Source organism: Aspergillus terreus, genomic scaffold (assembly GCF_000149615.1).
Source record: "Aspergillus terreus NIH2624 scaffold_14 genomic scaffold, whole genome shotgun sequence".
Lineage (NCBI taxonomy): Eukaryota > Fungi > Ascomycota > Eurotiomycetes > Eurotiales > Aspergillaceae > Aspergillus > Aspergillus terreus.
This window is the reverse complement of record NT_165937.1, coordinates 600,964-619,555: the sequence shown is the minus strand read 5'-3', so window position 1 is coordinate 619,555 and position 18,592 is coordinate 600,964. Positions and strand designations below refer to the sequence as shown.

The window sequence follows — 18,592 nt, the reverse complement described above, 5'->3', positions numbered from 1 at the left end:
TTTTTGAGTCGCAGAGTAACGGGCTGGCTTGGTTTGGTTGTCTTTGAACACACTGCGGAAATGTGAAGATGAGTCGCGAGATCTCCGATCGATGCGGACTCTTCTAGAAGGTGTGTTTGATCGTGTCTTCGGGTTGTTTGTACTATATCGTGTCCTGCGTTGATATTATTTTTCCGTATATCTGGCGACTCTTCGCCATTGAAGTGATGCATGATACCAAACTAGCCAGGCCCTTGAGCAATCACTTTATTTCCCCTCATCTAATATCACTGAATCTTCACCGATGGGTAGGGATTGTACAGCCTCGATGAGAAACCCAGAGTGCTACATGTATGATCTAGCCGAATCGGAACCGAATCTCCAGCAACGATGAATTGATCAGACGGGGATGTTATCCCGAACACGAGTTTCCCGTTATGGAAATGGGTTCATACGAAGTTTGATGTCGCATGACTTCATCATCCCCACCGGTCCATACAGCCAATATCACGAAGTGGACAGGAATTAATACAAAGTCAACTCAAAGATGAAAATCCCTGTCTAACTATCTAGCCCGATGCGACGAACACATCGTACGATTGTTGGCGGCGTGGCGATATTTGCACGATGGTCGTCGTATATATGTCTCCGGCCGGAAGACATTGCCATGATCCATCCATGGAAACCGCTCCCACGCATTCCGATGGAGAAGAGACCACAACAAGTGATGTAACCAGATAGCCAGAAATAGCATTGTACTCGCGTCCAGATCAAGCCCAGCCCATTAATAGCACCGAACATTAACTATCGCCACACGCCATCGGCATGTCGCCTATATATCACATCATCCATCACCACCCTACACACTCCCAAATAACCCACACGCCCAACACAACTTCAGGAAATGCCCGACAAAGCGACGGTGATTGTAATCGGCGACGAAGGGGTCGGCAAGTCCGCCCTCATCCTACAGGTGCGTGCCCATCAAGGCAGATAGTAAATTCTCGTCCACAACGTCAGGGATTGGAACCAGCTCTGTCTCTCGCATTTCCCGCGCACGCACGAGCCCACCGCCGATGACAACATCCGAAAGCGCATCATCGTCGACGACGAGCCCTGTGAGGTCGACATTATCGACACCGCCGGGCGAGACATGTACATTCCGCTGAATGAGCGGTGGATCGCGGCGGGGGATGCGGTGGTCCTTGTATATGATATCACCGACCGGGAGTCGTTTGCGCATCTGTGGAAGTACTATGCGCAGGTGCAGATGATCAGGAGCTCTCGATATCCGGATGCATCCAAGAACGAGTACATGCCGGTGATTCTGGTCGGGAATAAGTATGATCTTCGGCAGTCTCGGATGGTCTCTGTCAAGGCCGGGAAGGGTCTCGCGAAAGAGCTGGGCGCCGAGTATATCGAGACCTCGGCGAGACTGGACATCAATATTGCGGAGATCTTCATCCGAATCGTGCGCAAACTTCGCAGCCAGCAGCGAACCGGCCAGCAGCTGCTTCTGGAGAAGAAGGGAATCATAGGGCATCACCGCCCCTGGCAGAGATTGTCTAACTGCAAATGCACGGTGATGTGAGGATGTAGTCCAACGATGCAGTCCAGCGAGCGCTGTTGATTATACCAATCCTATTCCATATTCTATACCAAGAAGAATGTACGCCATCCATGCAACCTAGCCCGTTGTTCCGTGGAACAAAATGAGGGGGTATAAAGTCATGCCAGTCCAAACGCCCAACTGCCATGCGCCAAATGCGACTCCAAAAAGAAATGAACCCGATTACTAGTGGCGAGACGCGGTACTCCGCGCGCTGCGGGATCCTCTCCGACGACTACCAGCCGGACCAGGTGTATCGTTGGTTTCCATCTCTGAGCTCAACTCGGCTGTTGGGGGTCGGCGTCGTCGTCCTCCGCGCACCCGGCTGATGGCCTGGCGTAGGAGTCCATCGGCTTCCTCATCAAGCTCCATTTCGACCTTCTCTTCCAAGGTTTCTGAGTCCGCAGTAAAGCTGTCCACCTGGGGGACCTCATCTGTCCATTCTTCCGCATATGAATCATCGCGTCGCCGGGCGCTTTTACCCTTCGCTCGTTCACGCGCGGCTCTCATCTGGCTCATCGCTGATCGTTCAGCTTCCTGCTCTTCCGCCGCGCGCTCTTCGCTCGCCCATAGCTCCAAGGCGCGAGAGAGGAGGGTGCCAGCAATTCCCGCGCCGCCGGCTGCATCCCCGCCACCGCTGGCCCCTAGAACTCGGACCGCCTCGTGGAGGGCCGTGACTGCTTCCTTGGTCATTCCAAGTTCTAGCAGCACCAGGCCACGAGAAGTGTGGAGGGAGCCGATCAGCCCCCGGTCCTCGTAGCCCCCAACGCCGGATGCTGCAACTCCAGATGCACCACTGCTACCGCCTAGGAATGGGCTATAGCCGAAGCTCGAACCGCCAGCCCCGACACGCAAGCACTCATCGAACTCCGCCAGCGATTCTTCGAAAAACCCGAGGCGGCGTAGCGCATGTCCCAAGTTCGCTCGCGTGGCCACCCAGGCACTAGGCTCACAGTTGAGAGAGGTCGCCAATGCCAGCGCCTGACGGAACAGTTCAGAAGCACCTTCAAGGTGGTTTTGATGGTAGAGGACGACGCCCAACTCGTTCAGAACGAGAGGATCTCCACCTAGGGAAGCGCCTTCTGAGGGGTTCGTGGGGATAGAGGGCACTGACCCGGAGGCAGCGCCAGTCGACATCGCATAGGACGCACATAAGTATTCGTGGGCTAGCGACATGTTGTTCAAGGCGAGATGCTGCATGCCCAGGAAAAGCTGGGGTAGATGGCTACCCTGGAAGAGTCGAGCCGCTGTACTATACGCCGCAATAGCTTGATCATGCTCCCCTTCCGCGGCGAAAGTGTGGGCGAAGCCAATCCATGCCGGAGCCGAATGTGGATCCAACAAAGATGCTTTGGAGAAAAATCTTCGGGCTTCCGATACCTTGGATACCGACAGGTAGTAAACACCGATGGCAAGATAAGTGTAGGACTCTTCCGGAGCATGATCAGCCAAAGTATGAGACAGAAGAAACAGGGCGTTTGTAGCGCCGGTTTCATAGAGACATGCCAGATGCAAGGGATACACGGCAGGCGGGTGTCCCAGGTGGCTTTGAGTCGGAGGATGCGGGGCAGTCGTAGTGGCCAAGGTGGTAGACGATTGGGAGGTGGACAAGATGGACGAGGTGAGCTCCAAGGCTTCTGCAAAGCGGCATTGCGTGTACAGAGCTTCTGCTCGAGAAAGGAGGATATCGGGGTTATCGGCAAGATTGTAGTGGGTCGACAGAGTTTCTGTCGCGTCCGAAAGTATCGCGGGGGACGAGTATTTGGACAGTCGGGTGGTGTACATCATCTTGGTGAAATGCGCCGCTTCCTGGGCAACAGACGGATCCGGGCTAGAGATAGAGTCAAAGTCCAGGGATTCCAGGAACTCCAGCTCTTCCGCCGGCGACATGAGTGAGTTCTTCATCAACTGATCGAAGGCTTCAAAGCACTGAACATCGATGCGCACCGCATCTTTGTAGCAATCGCGCGCGCGATCAAAGGCATTCTGTTTGGCGAAGCAGAGACCCCGTAGATAACACATTGCCGCCTCGAATCGGATATTATTCGCATCTTCCCGTTCCCGTTCCTCCCCGCGATCCATGCGCGATGCTGTAGTCTTACCATTCCGGAGCGTAACATGGGATTGACCGTTGAGATGCTGGAGTTTCCGACGGCCGCCACTGTTGTTACTTGTGCGGATCAGATGGGTCGGGTTATGATCGCCCAGCACTGACAGAGCCTGTTCAAACTGATTCTGCTTAATATAACAATGCGCGGCTAGGTAGCGACACGCGGTGCTTCTCGAGATCAAGTCTTTCCGGGAGAGTAGCGCCAAAGCGCGCGTGTAGTTGTTGTTCGAGAAATGAACCTGGGCAAGCCAAAAGGCGTCGGAGTCACTGTCTAGATGCGTTCAACTGTTAGATACATTCAGACATCGTTAGACACGCCGTTAGGTCACTCACTCGTCAGCGCCAGCACTTTGTCTCCGATGTAAATTGCCGCATCATGCTGACCGCGATTCAACGCATCCTGCCGCCACGAGCGCAGAAACTTCTCCATGTCTTAGGCGTAGAGAGCGCCACCGCAAAGACAGACAGTATAATCGCTGGGAGGCATTCGGCGAAACGAGGTGAGGCGCGGAGGGGCGATCAGTTCCCGCGGCGATAAACAGAAGCAGCGGGTGGCGGTGGGAAAGCGCTCCAAGGAGACGGCTCTTGTTTCAGTTGGCGGGGAGCAGCAGTCCTACTCGGGACTGTCTGGAAGGAGTGGAAGTGTCGCAGACCAGTTGGTTCTTGCGGAGGACAACCAAAACAATCATGAGCCCATTTCCTCTTTGGGCCCACTCAAGCGCGCTGCTTACTCAGAAACACCAACTCACGTGACGTTTATCGCCATTTCAATATCGCCTCAACTGCCTCTCTTCATCCTGCTTTCAACGTCTCCTCCTTTTTCCATATCGCCACTTCGACGGCTGCTGTTATTGGGACAGCTGTCCTAAACAACACCCGTGCGATACCCCCAGCAACACCCACCCAGAATACTGTTCCCCAGCAGCCAACATGTCTGAGCGCAAAGTTCTCACGTATGTCCAACCCAGACCCCATCCAAGCTCGTAAATAAGCCCAAACTAACTCCAACCCCTCACAGCAAGTACTACCCCCCGGACTTCGACCCGTCAGCCATAACCCGGCAGAAAAAACCAAAGGATGCCGCCCCACGACTCCAAACAGTCCGGCTGATGGCGCCTTACTCGTACGTAGTTCCCCACACCCATGATGGATATTCAAGCTAACAGCCCCAGGATGAAATGCACCCACTGCGGCGAGTACATCTACAAGGGCCGCAAGTTCAACGCGCGCAAAGAAACCACCGAAGAAAAGTACTTCTCGATCCCGATCTACCGGTTCTATATCCGATGCACACGCTGCTCGGGCGAAATCACCTTCAAGACGGACCCCAAGAACATGGACTACCGGGCCGAAAAGGGCGCCAAGCGCAACTTCGAGCCCTGGCGCAACCCCGAAGCCGAGACGTACAACGAAACCGAGCAGGAGACGCTGGACCGGCTTGAGCGTGAGGAAAATGAGGAGCAGGAGCGGCTGGAACGCGACAAGATGGAGGAGCTGGAGGAGAAGATGCTGGACTCGAAGCGGGAGATGGCGATTGCGGATGCGCTGGATGAGATCCGTACGCGGAATGCGCGCATCGAGCGGAATGAGGCGCGTGGGGACGAGGCGGCGCTGGCTGTCGTGCGCGATCAGGTGGATGAGGCACGGTTGCAGCAGGAGAAGGAGGATGAGGAGGCTGCGCGGAGGGCCTTTATGACCGAGTCAGGGGAGCGGGTGAAGAGGTTGGTTGTTGAGGAGGGTTCACCGAATGGGAGTGCCACGCCTGAGTCCAAGACGGAGTCACCTGCGCCGCCGCCATCGTTCGCTCGGGTTAAGAAGGCAAAGAAGCCGCCAGTGAATAGCTTGGGCATCAAGAAGAAGGTGAAGCCGTCTTTGGTTTAGAGCGTGGTTGTCATACTATATACTGCCTTTTTGTACCGGCGTTTGGGACGTGTTTGGGACCCTACGATTCATTATGAAAGACATGATTATTTAAACTCAATTCGACTAGCACATATTAATTATGATACAGCCATTCAAGAAGCACAAAAGATACAATCATCACGCGCAAAGCAGCCATGGATTATCCATCAGTTTTGTCCCAAACGCCACGCTAGTAAATTCCCGTACGGCTCCAGAAACCGCAGCCCGCCGTTGAAACAAAGTAACAAACCAATAAAACCAAATAATACAGAAATAGAAAGGACCGATAAGAGCTCAGAGATACGCCATCCACAACGCGTCGCAGGACGCCAGATGCTGCGGGTTCACAGCCTTCGAGATCAAATCGATAGTAGTTTGGTTGGCAGGCAGGTTGCCTTCAGGAGGACTAGCCAGACTGACAGCCCGGTTGACAATGATATCACTGTTGTTGTATACCAGGTCGCGGAGCTGTGGGACTGGCAGCGGCCCACGGTGGTGCGCAGTGGCCCAGAACATCATCTCATCCCGCACGAAGATGCTGAGCTGCTGCTCAAGCTCGTGACGAGGTTCGGTCAGACAGCGCGCAATCGCCATCATAGCACAAGCGAACAAGCCCTCCGTGGCGATGGGTCCCAACAACGTCTGAATGTTGGGCGTGAACCGGAAAGGGACCTGTTCAGGGTTGTAGAAGAAGGCCTTGGCCGGGTTGATGGTCGGAATCAGCTCAGTGGCCCAGATATCACCCGTAGTCCGGGAGATCATCAACTTGTTGGGATACCGGCTGCCCATGTGCATTACGTATGTCATGAACGCAATAGCGGCGTACTGGTAGGCAAACTGTCGGCGGAAGAGCCAGAAGTCCGAGAAGTTCGGATATGTCCTCTGGAAATAGTCCAAGACAACGGTACTGGGGACCCATTTCTCTTGGATAGCGGTAAGGATCTCCGTGCGAAGTACCAGCTGTTGGTCAGCAGTACGCTGTGGAAAGTTAGCAGTGTTTATAGAAGAAGTTGACAAAATATCACTTACGTTCTGTTTCGTCTCCGCGAGAGCCTTCAACTTCTCCATTGTGAAGATAAGAGGATCATCTCTGTTGAAGCCAACCCTCCGACAGTAGTCCTCATAGATGCCATGCATGGACATGTACGACGTATCATCACGGACCAAACGGATATGAGGGGCCAACGGAATCATCAACGGCAGATGGAAATAGAGGTTGCGTCGCCTGCTCTCCTTCCGCTTAGCCAAGATGCCATTGAAGATACGGAAAAGCTGCAAAATGCGCTCTTCGCGACGGCAGTGGCGAGCCGCAGGATGCTGCACAGCAAACGGGTGGATGCTGCCATCATGGCCACGGATCTTCAAACGACGATGACAGACGCCGATACCCCGTACCAGATCAATGTCCGGCAAGAACCGGTCAATGCGCACGAAATCCTGGTTCTTGTCCTTGTGGAGGAGATACTGTCCAGGTACCTCGACCTCGTCAAACTTGAGGAAACGGAACTCACTGAGGTGCGGCGAGTAACTCTCCAAGAACTGCGATTGAGGACGACGATCCAGCTTCTCTTCAAACTTATCACGCCAGCGCCGCAGTTTATGGATGTACTCGTACATCGACGGTCTGCGGTTGATGAAGTCGGCCTCAAAGGCCTTGCGGATATGAGCAGGAAGAATCGTATCAGAAAACCGTGTGATGTTGCCCTCCGTCGCTGACGGCAGCCTGAAATCGTTCTTGTATGCAACAGGCATGCGTGAGACATAAGATAACCCATCATTCAGGAGAGCGACGATGAGTCGATAAGCATCCTCATCAGGAGGACACTTGAAATTCTTGTGAATCTGGTCCACCATAGTCTCCATCGACAACGCGAGCAAGGGGAAGGCAGTCTTCAGACCAGACATGATCTCATCGGAATAATCCCATGGTTTCTTCTGCACCTCAGGCTTCGTGTCACCTCCAGCTCCCTGGTTCTGCTGCGGCGTCCCGTTCTGTCCAGCCGTCGGTAGCGTACCCTGTTGTTGTCCCTGGTTGGGGGTCTGGCCCTGGCTCGGCGTAGCAGGCTTGGGCTGGGCCTGGCCCTGGTTGTTAACCTGGGGACTCTGGTTCTGGGGAGCTCCTTGCTGAGCTTGGGCTTGGTTCTGAGCCTGCGGCTGGCTCGTCGGTTGGGAGGTTTGGCCTTGCACGGGCGTGGACGCACTATTCTGCGCAGGAGAGCCTCCAGCAGCTGCAGGAGAGGGCTTGGGCTGCGGCGAGGCAGTCTGTTGCTGCTGTTGCTGCTGTTGAAGCTTGTTCTTGATCTGTTCTTGCTTCTGATCATGCGTCTTCTTAATACTTGCCATATCCTCCCGGGTAGTACGAAGCAGGAAGAAGAGCGCCTGAGGATACAGTTTCGCAATCTTCACCAACACGGCCTTACAAAGGCGGGCTTCGCGGTGTGACAAGCTTGTAAGGAGCTGCGGAATGAAAGTGATCCAGTACCACACAGGGGTGTCACCCTTGAAATTCTCGAACGCCCCTGCAACGCGTCCTTCTTCGTTATCCAAGCTTAGGAGCCAAAGGATGCGGCTCAGGAGTTTACGGGACTTGGCGTCCTTGTAGAGTCCAGCGGCTTCTAGGTAACAGCTGACGGCGTTGCTTGCCAACTCGTAATCCGTAGGATCAGCCTTGAACCGCTGGTCACTGTATTGACCCCACTCCGACCAGGCCTTTGCAAGTCTCAAGTCGTAGTAGAGGGCCACGCCGAACGCCTCATTGGCCTCATTGACATGATTCAATTTAGCGAGGAACATGCCCTTGAGCGTGTAGAACTCGGCCTTCTGCTGCGCGCCGAAGTAATTCAGGTTCGTATTGTTGATGACATCCAACCCACTGTTCAGCTCCTTGGGGTTCTGGTAATGACACTTGGCTTGTTCACGGAGCTTCAGGAAAGCTTCCTGAATCTCAATGTTCGGGAGGGTGTAGATGCGGCTCAGTTGGTTGATACAGACCTCCGGCATCTGATGCTTGCGCGCAACGTGGGCAAACCGATTGATGATCCATGCGGTTTCATGATAGCCACGATAGGCGTATGAGTTGCTAGCCACGTTGTTGGTCTGCGGCGGCAGGAGGTTGAGATATGTCGCGTTGATGAGCTGGAAGATATGTTGACGCCAAGTCACGAGGTCTTGCCAGGCATTGATATCATCCCAAAGGTTGGGCAGGCGGTCGCGCCAAGTACCCAAAAGCAGCTTCAACTCAGCAGATTTGGTGTCCAAGTTGCGTTCGTTGGTCTGCGACAAGCTGGCGCATATATGGCTTGCATCGTGCAGTTCAACAAGAAGCTGGAAGTGCTGTAAGATGGGGATATGGGCGTTGGTGATCCTCTTGGGCAATTGTAACCATTTCCGTAACGAAAGCTGGATTGATTCATCGACAACACCGTTGAACTCTTGAATGTTTTCTTTCTTCATGTGGAAATTAAGGAGGGCCATAAAACCTTGGAAGAACGTCCGTCGTGGCGTGGGGGCGTCGGAAACAGACTTGATGAGGGATTCCAACTGCTCTCTGCTCGTCTCACTGGACCAGCTCTCGATGTTCCTCCAAGCAGCCTCCAGGAGAAGATCGTTCAAGTTCTCATGCTTGGCAAAATCACTCAGAATCTCCCACTGCTGCAGCTTCTGCGCGCAGATCAACCAATGATCCTCCCACAGATAATATTCACCCTGAGAGAACGGCATTGCACCCGAGCGAGCCTTGATCTGGGCGTTCTCATATAATTGTTGAGACTTATCCCACATGCCCTGTTGTTCGTAAGACAGCGCAGCATTCGACTCGACAAACTTGCAGCGGCGTCGCCAAGTACCATAGAAGAAATCGTCCTCCTGCAATCCAGCGTAGACTTCGACCAACGCATCAAGGTTACTCTCGCGGACAGTGGGGGTATCGATGATAGGATTGATGGCCGATTCTTCCAGGTATGTAGCGGCAGTGTACCAGGCGTCGTAAGTGCGACTGAGGTATTTCATGACATGTGGGGGAATCTTGAACCGGGGCTTCGCGCGCACAACACCTTCGAGCAGTGCCTGTACAACATTTGGTCTCTTGTCCAGCTGTCTCTGGTGGTATTCGCGAGTGATCAGTGTAACCATTCCCTTCTCCAGATCAATGCGGTCCTCCCTGGACAACGTGGACCAGAAGATCGGGAACAGAGTAGTCCAGACGGAGTAGGCAACTTTCGGATCCGTGTGCTGTAGCTGGCAGAGGGGCTCCATCAGATCACGGGCTTTGACATCGCCAAGTTCTGATATGAACCTCTTGCGATCAGATATGAACGCTTCCAACTGGGCGTCTACCATAACATCCGCTTTTCTGGAATCCTTGTCTGCATTGCCGAAGAGGAAGGAAACCGGATAAACAGTGTAGTCATCCGGATGAAGCCGTGCTGAGACATTCATATCAACACAACCCAGGATGAGGTGGGACGCTTGGGCTAGCCAGAAGGAGTCGGCAAGAGTATCCCAATTCTGACAGGTAAGCACGTAGCTAAGCCGAGAGCTAGCCAATCGGGTCAAGCTGCGATCGAAAATATTCATGAAACGGTTGCGCATCTCGACATCTTGTGCTCGAGTTCCGATCAAGAAAGCGTGCTCAAGTCTGACTGTCAACTCAGTGCGAGTAATCTTTGAGTCCTCATAGATGCGAATGACCAGGTCCAGGAACTTCTTGAGCATCGTCTGGTCAGGTCGAGACTCAAAGAGCAGCATCTTGTGAAGCACAGCGGTCTTTTCTTTTAGTGTAGGCCAAGACTCAGTAGAGTTGAAGATCCAAGTCTCAACCATGCCCAGAACTTTGCTGCAGAGTTTGATATTCTGCGATCGCTCCACCAGCTGCGCCAACACACTCAGGAACGGCCGTCGCTGCTCTCCGAGATGTGACATGCGAACGGAGATCAACTCAATGGTCTTGAAGATCAGATCAACCCCAACCTCGTATTCTTGTTGGTCTGGAGCGGCCTCCGCCGGCTTGCCACCGGGGGTAAATGGGGCTTGGCCGTTTGTAGATGGAGCAACATGCTCCTTCGCCAACTTCTGGGAGAAAGCCTTCATTACCTGCGGGATATGAGCATCCATCTCCGCCGGCTTCTTCTTGGAGAGTGTCCAGAGGATGTTCAAGCTAGAAACATAGTTGTTCGCCGATAATGTCTCCGTAGCAATGGCCGAAAGATAAGTCACAAACTCCGAAGGCGAATTCTCAATCTCCATTGCATCCTCTTCTTCGGGTTGATCATCAGGCAAAGCATTGAGCACGCGTCGGACTGGAGGAGGGAGCTTGGGTGAGATGTCCATCTCGTCCTCTAGTCCATGGAGCGAATCCTGGATCTCTGGGCTATCCGAGCGCAACGGCTTCTCGAATAGTCTTTGAATAAGCGGGAGGCGAGCGGTGACCCAGTCATCGGGTTTGGCGGCAAGAAGAATGCGAATAACCTGGAGAGTATTCACCATACTAGTGATGTGCTTCTCCTCGGGCTTGTCTGCCTTCTCTCCAGCGAGAATTGGCTCAGTGACCTTCTGGTACAGCTCAATATCTAGGTCACCCCAGTATTCAGGGGACAAGAGGTTCCGCAACAAGTACACAGCCTTCTTGATTAGGTCACCCGTGGCCACAGGGGGGTGGGTCTTAGACGATTGAAGTTCGCGGATTCGGGAGGCGGGAACCAGGAATCTCTCCGGGATAATCGTAATGAATGAGATGAGATATTTCGTCAAAGTTGCCCTCAAGTCAGGAGGCACCATATACTCGGAACGCTCCCGCCCGGATGGCGGCCCAAGTGCAGGGGAAGGAGAAGCAGTGCCCCGCGATTCATCAAGCTTGCGCTTCTTCGCATTGGGCGACTCGGGGGTACCATTCGTTATAGGGGTTTGGCTGTTCTTCACCCGTTTCTCCTCCCACTGCCATATTAGATTGATCAAGTTCAGGGCAAGTTTCTTGCTCTCGTTCGACGAGTTAGCAGGGGAGGCAATCTTGATCAGCGAAGGCACGATGAGGGGGATGAAATGCTCTCTCGACTCATAAAAGAGCTCTGGCTGTCGGACAAGGAACTGAAAGATGCTCATCACTTGCTGTAAGTTCGCAGTCTCTTCCGCCAGGATACGCCGAGGCCACTTGGCCCACAATGGATACCGTGTATCGGACGTCTGAGCGCTGGTGTTGGCCGACAGGATTCTCGTAGGGAGTACAGGAGCCAGGACATCCAGAGCTTGGGTGACCAAGGCCTTGCCCTCATTTTGATGCGCCCTCAGCAAGGCGACATACACTTGGACGACGATCTTAAACGGCGTCTCATAATGGGCGATGAAGTAGCTGATGAGAACGTAAGCGCCATATTTGTTGATGATGTCTTCGAGACGGATGTAGTTCCAGGCAAACTTGATGATGTCTTTCCGAGAATCCTGCACGGTCTGGTGGTGATACTTGATCAATAAAGCCGACAGCTGGAGAAGTTCCATACGCGAATGGTCAACGCCGGCCTGGCTCGACTCCTCACTCAGGTCGGACAACTGAGGCTTCCACAGGCGGCTCTGGATGAACTCAGACATGCTCTTGTCCATGAGCTTGGGACCGTTCGGAGGACTGTTCCAGGTCGTCTGCACATCCATGGCAAATATGGGGTTGACAAGATGACGGAAGGCATAAGTTTTCATCTTCTGCGAACACGAACGCTGACCATAGAGATCCAGACATCGCATGATGACCGAACGGCGGTAGTCGATGGACTCGTTGGTAATGATATGACGGTAGATGAACTTGGGGAAAGCAAGCGTACGCTTCAGCTCATCAGCCGACAAGCCATCGACGACTTCGAAAAGAAAATCGAGATCGTGAACCGACTCCGACAAATAAATAGAGAATATATCCATCAGTTGGTCCTCCCCTTGCTCAACCCGTAACCGCTCGTTTGCCGGCAACTGATCATTGTGAAGCTTCCTCTGAAGATCGCGGCCCGCGTGCAAGAGCTTTGATTTCAAATCCGCGTGAGACACGAGCCAGTTTTTAGTCAACGGATACGAACAGATGGCGTGCGCGACATAGATACCGTTGATGGCAGCGGTATTAGTACCGTCGGTTGACTCTTGTCCAAAGGCAGCGGACACAAACCCGTCAGTGTCGGCGACCACCGCACTGCGCAGGGCCTCGCTTTCAGGATCTGCCAAAATCTGGCCGAAGAATCGGCCGAAGCGCTCCTCCTTGAAACGGGCTGTAAAAAATGCCAGACTTTCCTTCGGGTAGCGGTTGAGGTACTTGACCAAGGGCTTTCTGAACGGGCTGATAGACGTCCGACGGAGCTTTTCTTCGAGATCCAACACCCTGTTGACGAGGTGCTCCATAAAGGAGGTAGCGGCTGGAGGAAGGAGATGGAAGATGTTGAAGATAGCAGCAACGATCTTAATTGGCGGGCTCTGTTCAACAATGCCGAACGACACCTTTTGCAGGACCGAGTCATCCGCAATGACCTTCATGTGCTCCAACAGGCGGGCGCCGATCTCAACTTTGAAATAGTTCGTGAGTAAAGTCAGCAAACGAGCAAGCCCAGCAAGACCGGGGACGGTTAAGCGCTTGGGATCTTGTAGGTTCATGAGGATAGGACGGAGTCCATTCTGTAACAAGTCCTTGGGTAGCTTGTTGGTTTGCGTCAGGACATCTCTCAGACCTGCGTTCGCCGCCTCGATAACCTCAGGTACACGCGAGTAGAGGGACTTAAAGAAAACGGAGATAATGCGAGCACGACTGGTATTCTGCGGGGTATTCGCAAACTCAGGGAAGCTCATAGCCATGGACAAAAGACGAAGGCATGCAACACGGAGATTCACAATCATTTCTGCATTCTTGGATTCGTGTGGCTTTGATGCGAGCGAGTCATCATCAGCATCAGCAAGTGCAAGCGATTCCAGCATGAGTCGATTGAGTGAGTCGTTGAAGGTAACAATGTTGTTGTGGAGACTAAGGCAGAAGGTGATCGCATCAATAAAACCAATCTGCGTTGGGAAGGGCAGGGCTCGCAAGGGCTTGTTGAAAATCGACTGCAATAACCGTTCCTTCACGGGGAAGATGAGTTCATGGACTTGGCATTCAAGGACCTCGGCGATAGTCGAGAAACTCCGACGAGATGCTTCGCGGACGTATTTGTTCATGTGCGACAGCTCGTAGACGAAGAACCCGCAGAGAGAGTAAAGGCGACTCTTCTCATTCTGGAGATCATCCTTGGAGACATTCTTGCAGCATCTCCGAAGGATCAGATCCAGGGTGTCCAGCGCCCTTATCCGCGTGCTAGCGGGAAGATCGGGTGGTGTGTCCTTTATAACGTACATCAAGGCCCTGACGAATTCAACGTGTTTGTCAAAGAGCCAGGCATCTCCCAGATCCAGTTCTGTTGCGAAGAGATGGATTCCAAGGCTACCACCAGCCTTAGTAAACCACTCCTCGCTATGACAGCTGTGGCAGAAGACACGGCCGAGGTGTTGGAAGAACGGCAGCTTTCCAACTCTCTCAGGAGAACCGAATATGACGGCAGCAGCTTCCTTGATAACTTGCGTGGCTGCCTGGGCTCCCTCACGGACGGCAACATTGTCAGAAGATAGAGACTCAACGATGGCATCGGCCAAAATCCTGGAGTCAAGGTACACAGGGCCTTCGCCATGATAAACATCGAAGGGCTGGCGACTGTGTCTTATCTGAGCTAGGGCCCGCCCGACCTCGACGATGGTAAGATGCTTGCAAACGTCAGCGACAAAGCTGGTAGCCGCCTGGGATAGGTCCGGAATAGTGGTGGCAAAAATGCAAGCTTTCAGCAACTTCTTGAGCATCTTCTCCTGTGACAACTTCTTTGGGATGGAGCTCATCCGTTCGGATTTCTCGAAGATGTCAGCCACACCCGAGGTCTTGTTCTCAAAGAGATCATTGGCATGCAGGCGAACAATTGACGCAAAGTCTTCCGGCAGATTTTCGTATCCTATGTGAAGCTTCAATTGCGAAGAAACCATACGGAAAGCCTGTTGCTTGTAGTAGGCATCGTTTGCTTTAGCTGTGGCTGTCTTGGGGACCTCCATCAACTTCCCGATGGCCAGATCAATGCCAACGCCGATGGGAAAAGGACGCTTCTCGCTCGGACCGATAAGTTTAATGTCAAAACTTGGGGCATCATCGGCGTATTGTTCGAACGTGAGGTCGGGTGGATGGTTGATGAACTTTCTGTTACGCCCACCCAGTTTACCGAGGATCCTCATCGTCGTATGAGCATGGAAGTGGTTGTAGGGATGGGGCCGAAGTTGGTCCCAAAGGGCTGTCATAAGTTCGTCCATGGTGGGAGCCATGATCGGGTCGAGGTAGTCCGCAGTCAGGTTATCCACGCAAAGCTCCAGAGTTCGCAGGCCCTGGCCGATAAGCTCCGAGTCTGCGCGTAAAGCCACAACAATTGGGCGCATAAGGTAGCTCAGATGTGGCAGGAGATGGCTGAGACGCGCAGGAACAGTGAGTGTAAGCTCAACATACAGATCACGTTCCTGCGGCTTCCGGGCAGCAACCAACAAGTTGTTGAAGGTCTCTAGGAGCATCTCAAGTAGCGGCAGAATTTCCTTATACAGGAGCTCGAACCGACCTCCACCAATGCTGCGGAAAAGGGACCGCAAAAGCAGGAAGTAGTTCATGGGCTGCTCGGCCGTGACTGACAGCTCAATACATTTCGTAACGATCTTCGTCACATGCGGGAACAAGACCTGCTCATTCTGGGCGGAGAAGAGGGTGACAGCCATGAAAGATAGTTTGAACATCCGCAGCAAGATCTTCGCCTTGGTCATATCAGATGTGCCAACTTCGTGGATTCGATCCATGAGATACTGCAGCACCATCCCAGAGAATGCGGGGGAGGTAGCTTCGCTAGCGAGGAAGAACTGGGGAAGGTGGAGGAGTGCGCCATGCTCGAACATGAGCTCATGAAGGTAGGGGATCTCGGAATGGAAGACCTCGTGGAAGGTGGCAGTATCAATGCAGTGGAACACAGTTCCAAAACTTTCCAGCAATTCCTTCTCCTCCCTCGACATTGGCGCAGTATATTGGCTAGCCAGGAAGTCGAAGGGAGAAGAGTAGTTCACCTCAGGGGGAGTCTGATCCACGCCATAGTACTTGAACACCCTCGCACCCTCGTGGAAGAGCTTCTTGATCACGCGGACTTCCTCAGCATTGTAACCGTAGGAGACCTCAGACCAATTGATGGGCACGCTGTTGGGGTCGATTTGGATATGATCCGGATTGCAGTTCTTCAGCTGGTGAAAAATATTTTTCAGGCCGTTGATCAGGTTCTTGAAGAGGAAGATGTTATCTGAGACGGGGTCGCCTCCGCGGTCACGCGGGTTCGACGTCTTGATCGGCGACGCAGAGAAGATATCAATCTCATCCCAGTCAGGAGGATGGTCCTTGTCCGCAAGATATCTCTCGGGCGAGGGCTCGATATCCTTCTTACTCTCTTTGTACGCTCTGGACACCTTCACAGCATTGTCGAACTGGTGGTTCATGGAAGCAAATTTGTCACCAATGGCATCCAGGATCATAATCAGGAAATAACGAGCCTCCCGTTTATCCTCCAACTTCGAGATCTTCTCAGCCATGTTCAGAAGCAACTTTGCGCTCATCGTCTGGAAGCTAGTGCCGGGGAAGTCGTCATGAAGGTTCTTGGTGTACACCTCGACAGTCCGTCGGATCTGGTCGCGCGTCAAATGGTCCCGGACATGGTGGATCAGGTCGGCAAGCATGCTGTAGGCAAGAGGCCTCATGGTTTCATAAACGGTAAGGCCGTCACCAATCAAGGTCCGTTCATCTAGAAGCTCGTCGATCTTTTCGAGGAAGATCTTCCGGTAGTTGAAGTTGATGATATGGCGAATCGCAACCAGAAGCTCCTTCCTTGCGCTAGATTTCTCACGAGGGCAATCTTGAAGAAGACGAACTACAACGGAGGGCAGTGTCGGAAGGAAATCCTGCAGCTGATGGGCATACATGCGGAGCAGATACGCCAGGAAGCTCATAGTCTTCACCTGGGCTGTGATAAATTCGCCAAAGGCAGCCCTGTTCTTCATGTCCTTGCAGACACCCGTGAAAATCGTTCCCTGGGCCGCAGCCTCCGCGTGGGCCTTCTCCTGGGGCTTGGCTTGCAGAAGCAAGATGCTCTTGATCAAGGGCACGAAGAGCCTCACGTTCGCGGCGACGGAATTTCGATGTGTCTGAAAGATCGAAACAACGATAATTGGACATTCCGCCAGGACCTTGAAGGACTGCATACCCTTGAGAAGAGTGTTGTTCGCTTGCTGATCGGGGCCGAGTTCGGGGACGGACGTTGCAGGCGAGCTCGGACGGGGCGACTGGAAGTTCTGGGCGACAGCACTCGGGGTGGAAGGCATGCCGGATGGAGTCGATTGGTTGGGGGTATCGAAAGTGTCGCGAACGACCTGTTCCATCGTCTGGAACATTTCTTGAATGAGTTCAAGAAACGGTTGCACCCGCGTCGCTGTCGCCTTGGCCTGGTTCCGCTCCAAATCCATGATTGTCTTCATGCAGAGGACTGCATTTTCCTCATTCTCGACCCGGACCAAATCCATCAGCAAATCGACCATATCGGCGGCGTATGGTTCTACATCAGGCGAAGCCATAGGTAGCCGGTGTAGCGTTTCGAGGATGCAATTGCGAAGTTTCTGAATGCAGCGACTGCGTCAGCGTTCCTCGAGACCGCGAAAAGCCCGAGAGCGTAGATGACGCAGCAGAACTCACCTGCTCGAAGGACAAATTTGTGAACACCGGGTCGCCTCTCAGGATGGTCCTGAACACCGGCCACAGCTTCGAGAGGAAGATGGGGTAGCTTGCACCCGAACATAGCGGCTCGATATTATCTCGCAATTCGACGGCGACATTTGCGCGGATTTTGATATCTGTAGGAGATGACAATCAGCAAGGGCAGCTCCACGGAGGACATAACCTTCGAATGACATGCGATCCGTCCGTCGCGGGAATTGAACATGACAGAGGAGGACGTGGCTAACCAATATTCGGGTCGCCCAGCTTGCTGGCGTAGATGTCGATGTTTCGCTCCATGATGGAGAAGCTGGTGCTGGAATGGTTGAACTATAGAATTATTGCCAGGCCACCAGGCCGGCTAGAAGTCGAGAGCCAGCACAATCGGCTTCGCAGAGGGTATTCATATGCGGGAGAGCGATGTAGACTATCTCACTTCGCCCGGCGACAGAGGACGCTTCGCTGCATCAGATTAGGGTACGGCCGTTATTTCATTGAACCCTCGCGTGGGAATAGGAAAAAAGTCAAGAGGGGTAAAAGAAGGCGAGTAAGTCATCCGTGAAGAGAGGAGGGCGAAAGAGAGAAATTGGGAGGAGGGGGAGGATATATCGACTGAAGAAGTGAATGCGCGCAAAATCACGCCTGCAAAGGGACCCGAGCAGAGCAGCAGGGCAGAACGCGGGCATCGCAGAGACCCCGAACGGGACACTAAGCCCAATTTGGGAATTCCGGGTCATTGATTATCCAATCCGGCAGTCGCGCGCTTTGCGCGGATGGCGCGTCTGGAGCGTCTATTTTGCCAATCAGGCCCAGTGGCCCCAAAAGGAACCAGGGGTGGCACGTGGATTTCAGGTACAAGAGACCAATGCGGAAGTAGGTCACAGTGCTGGCCGCTCTCTACCTAACCTCTGCTACATACTCCATACATCATGTTGATGCATATCAGAAATACGTCTTATTTTATAAATGGAAGGGGAAGACACGAAATTAACTCAAAAGAGGTCATCGACTTCAAGTCAAGGTCGACAGAGGGAAACGCCATTCGCACCCGTTTTCCATACCCGAACACAGTTCTAGTAGTCCAACTCAAAACGTCCGCTCACAATCACGGGCTCGACACGGCCCGGCGCGGAGAGAAGAATATGGAAAGCCATGTACACAAATGAGGAAGGGGAAT

At 53.2% G+C, this 18,592-nt stretch overlaps 3 protein-coding genes across 3 annotated transcripts; 1 reads left to right on the top strand and 2 right to left on the bottom strand.

Moving 5' to 3' along the window:
• Positions 1-1,774: 1,774 nt before the first annotated feature.
• On the bottom strand, positions 1,775-4,128 carry ATEG_09226 (anaphase promoting complex subunit CDC16; the record flags this gene model as incomplete). The annotated part of the gene is made up of 2 exons (XM_001217847.1): positions 1,775-3,969; positions 4,032-4,128. 2 exons carry the CDS (start codon positions 4,126-4,128, stop codon positions 1,775-1,777), a joined length of 2,292 nt encoding a protein of 763 aa, XP_001217848.1.
• A 500-nt stretch (positions 4,129-4,628) lies between these two features.
• ATEG_09225 (Saf4/Yju2 family protein) lies at positions 4,629-5,579 on the top strand (the record flags this gene model as incomplete). The annotated part of the gene is made up of 3 exons (XM_001217846.1): positions 4,629-4,651; positions 4,717-4,821; positions 4,871-5,579. The coding sequence occupies 3 exons, from the start codon at positions 4,629-4,631 to the stop codon at positions 5,577-5,579; spliced, it is 837 nt and encodes a 278-aa protein (XP_001217847.1).
• Positions 5,580-6,193: 614 nt separating this feature from the next.
• Positions 6,194-17,715, bottom strand: ATEG_09224 (histone acetyltransferase TRA1; the record flags this gene model as incomplete). Its single annotated transcript, XM_001217845.1, has 5 exons — positions 6,194-6,242; positions 6,427-6,560; positions 6,630-17,318; positions 17,395-17,552; positions 17,664-17,715. 5 exons carry the CDS (start codon positions 17,713-17,715, stop codon positions 6,194-6,196), a joined length of 11,082 nt encoding a protein of 3,693 aa, XP_001217846.1.
• Positions 17,716-18,592: the final 877 nt, after the last annotated feature.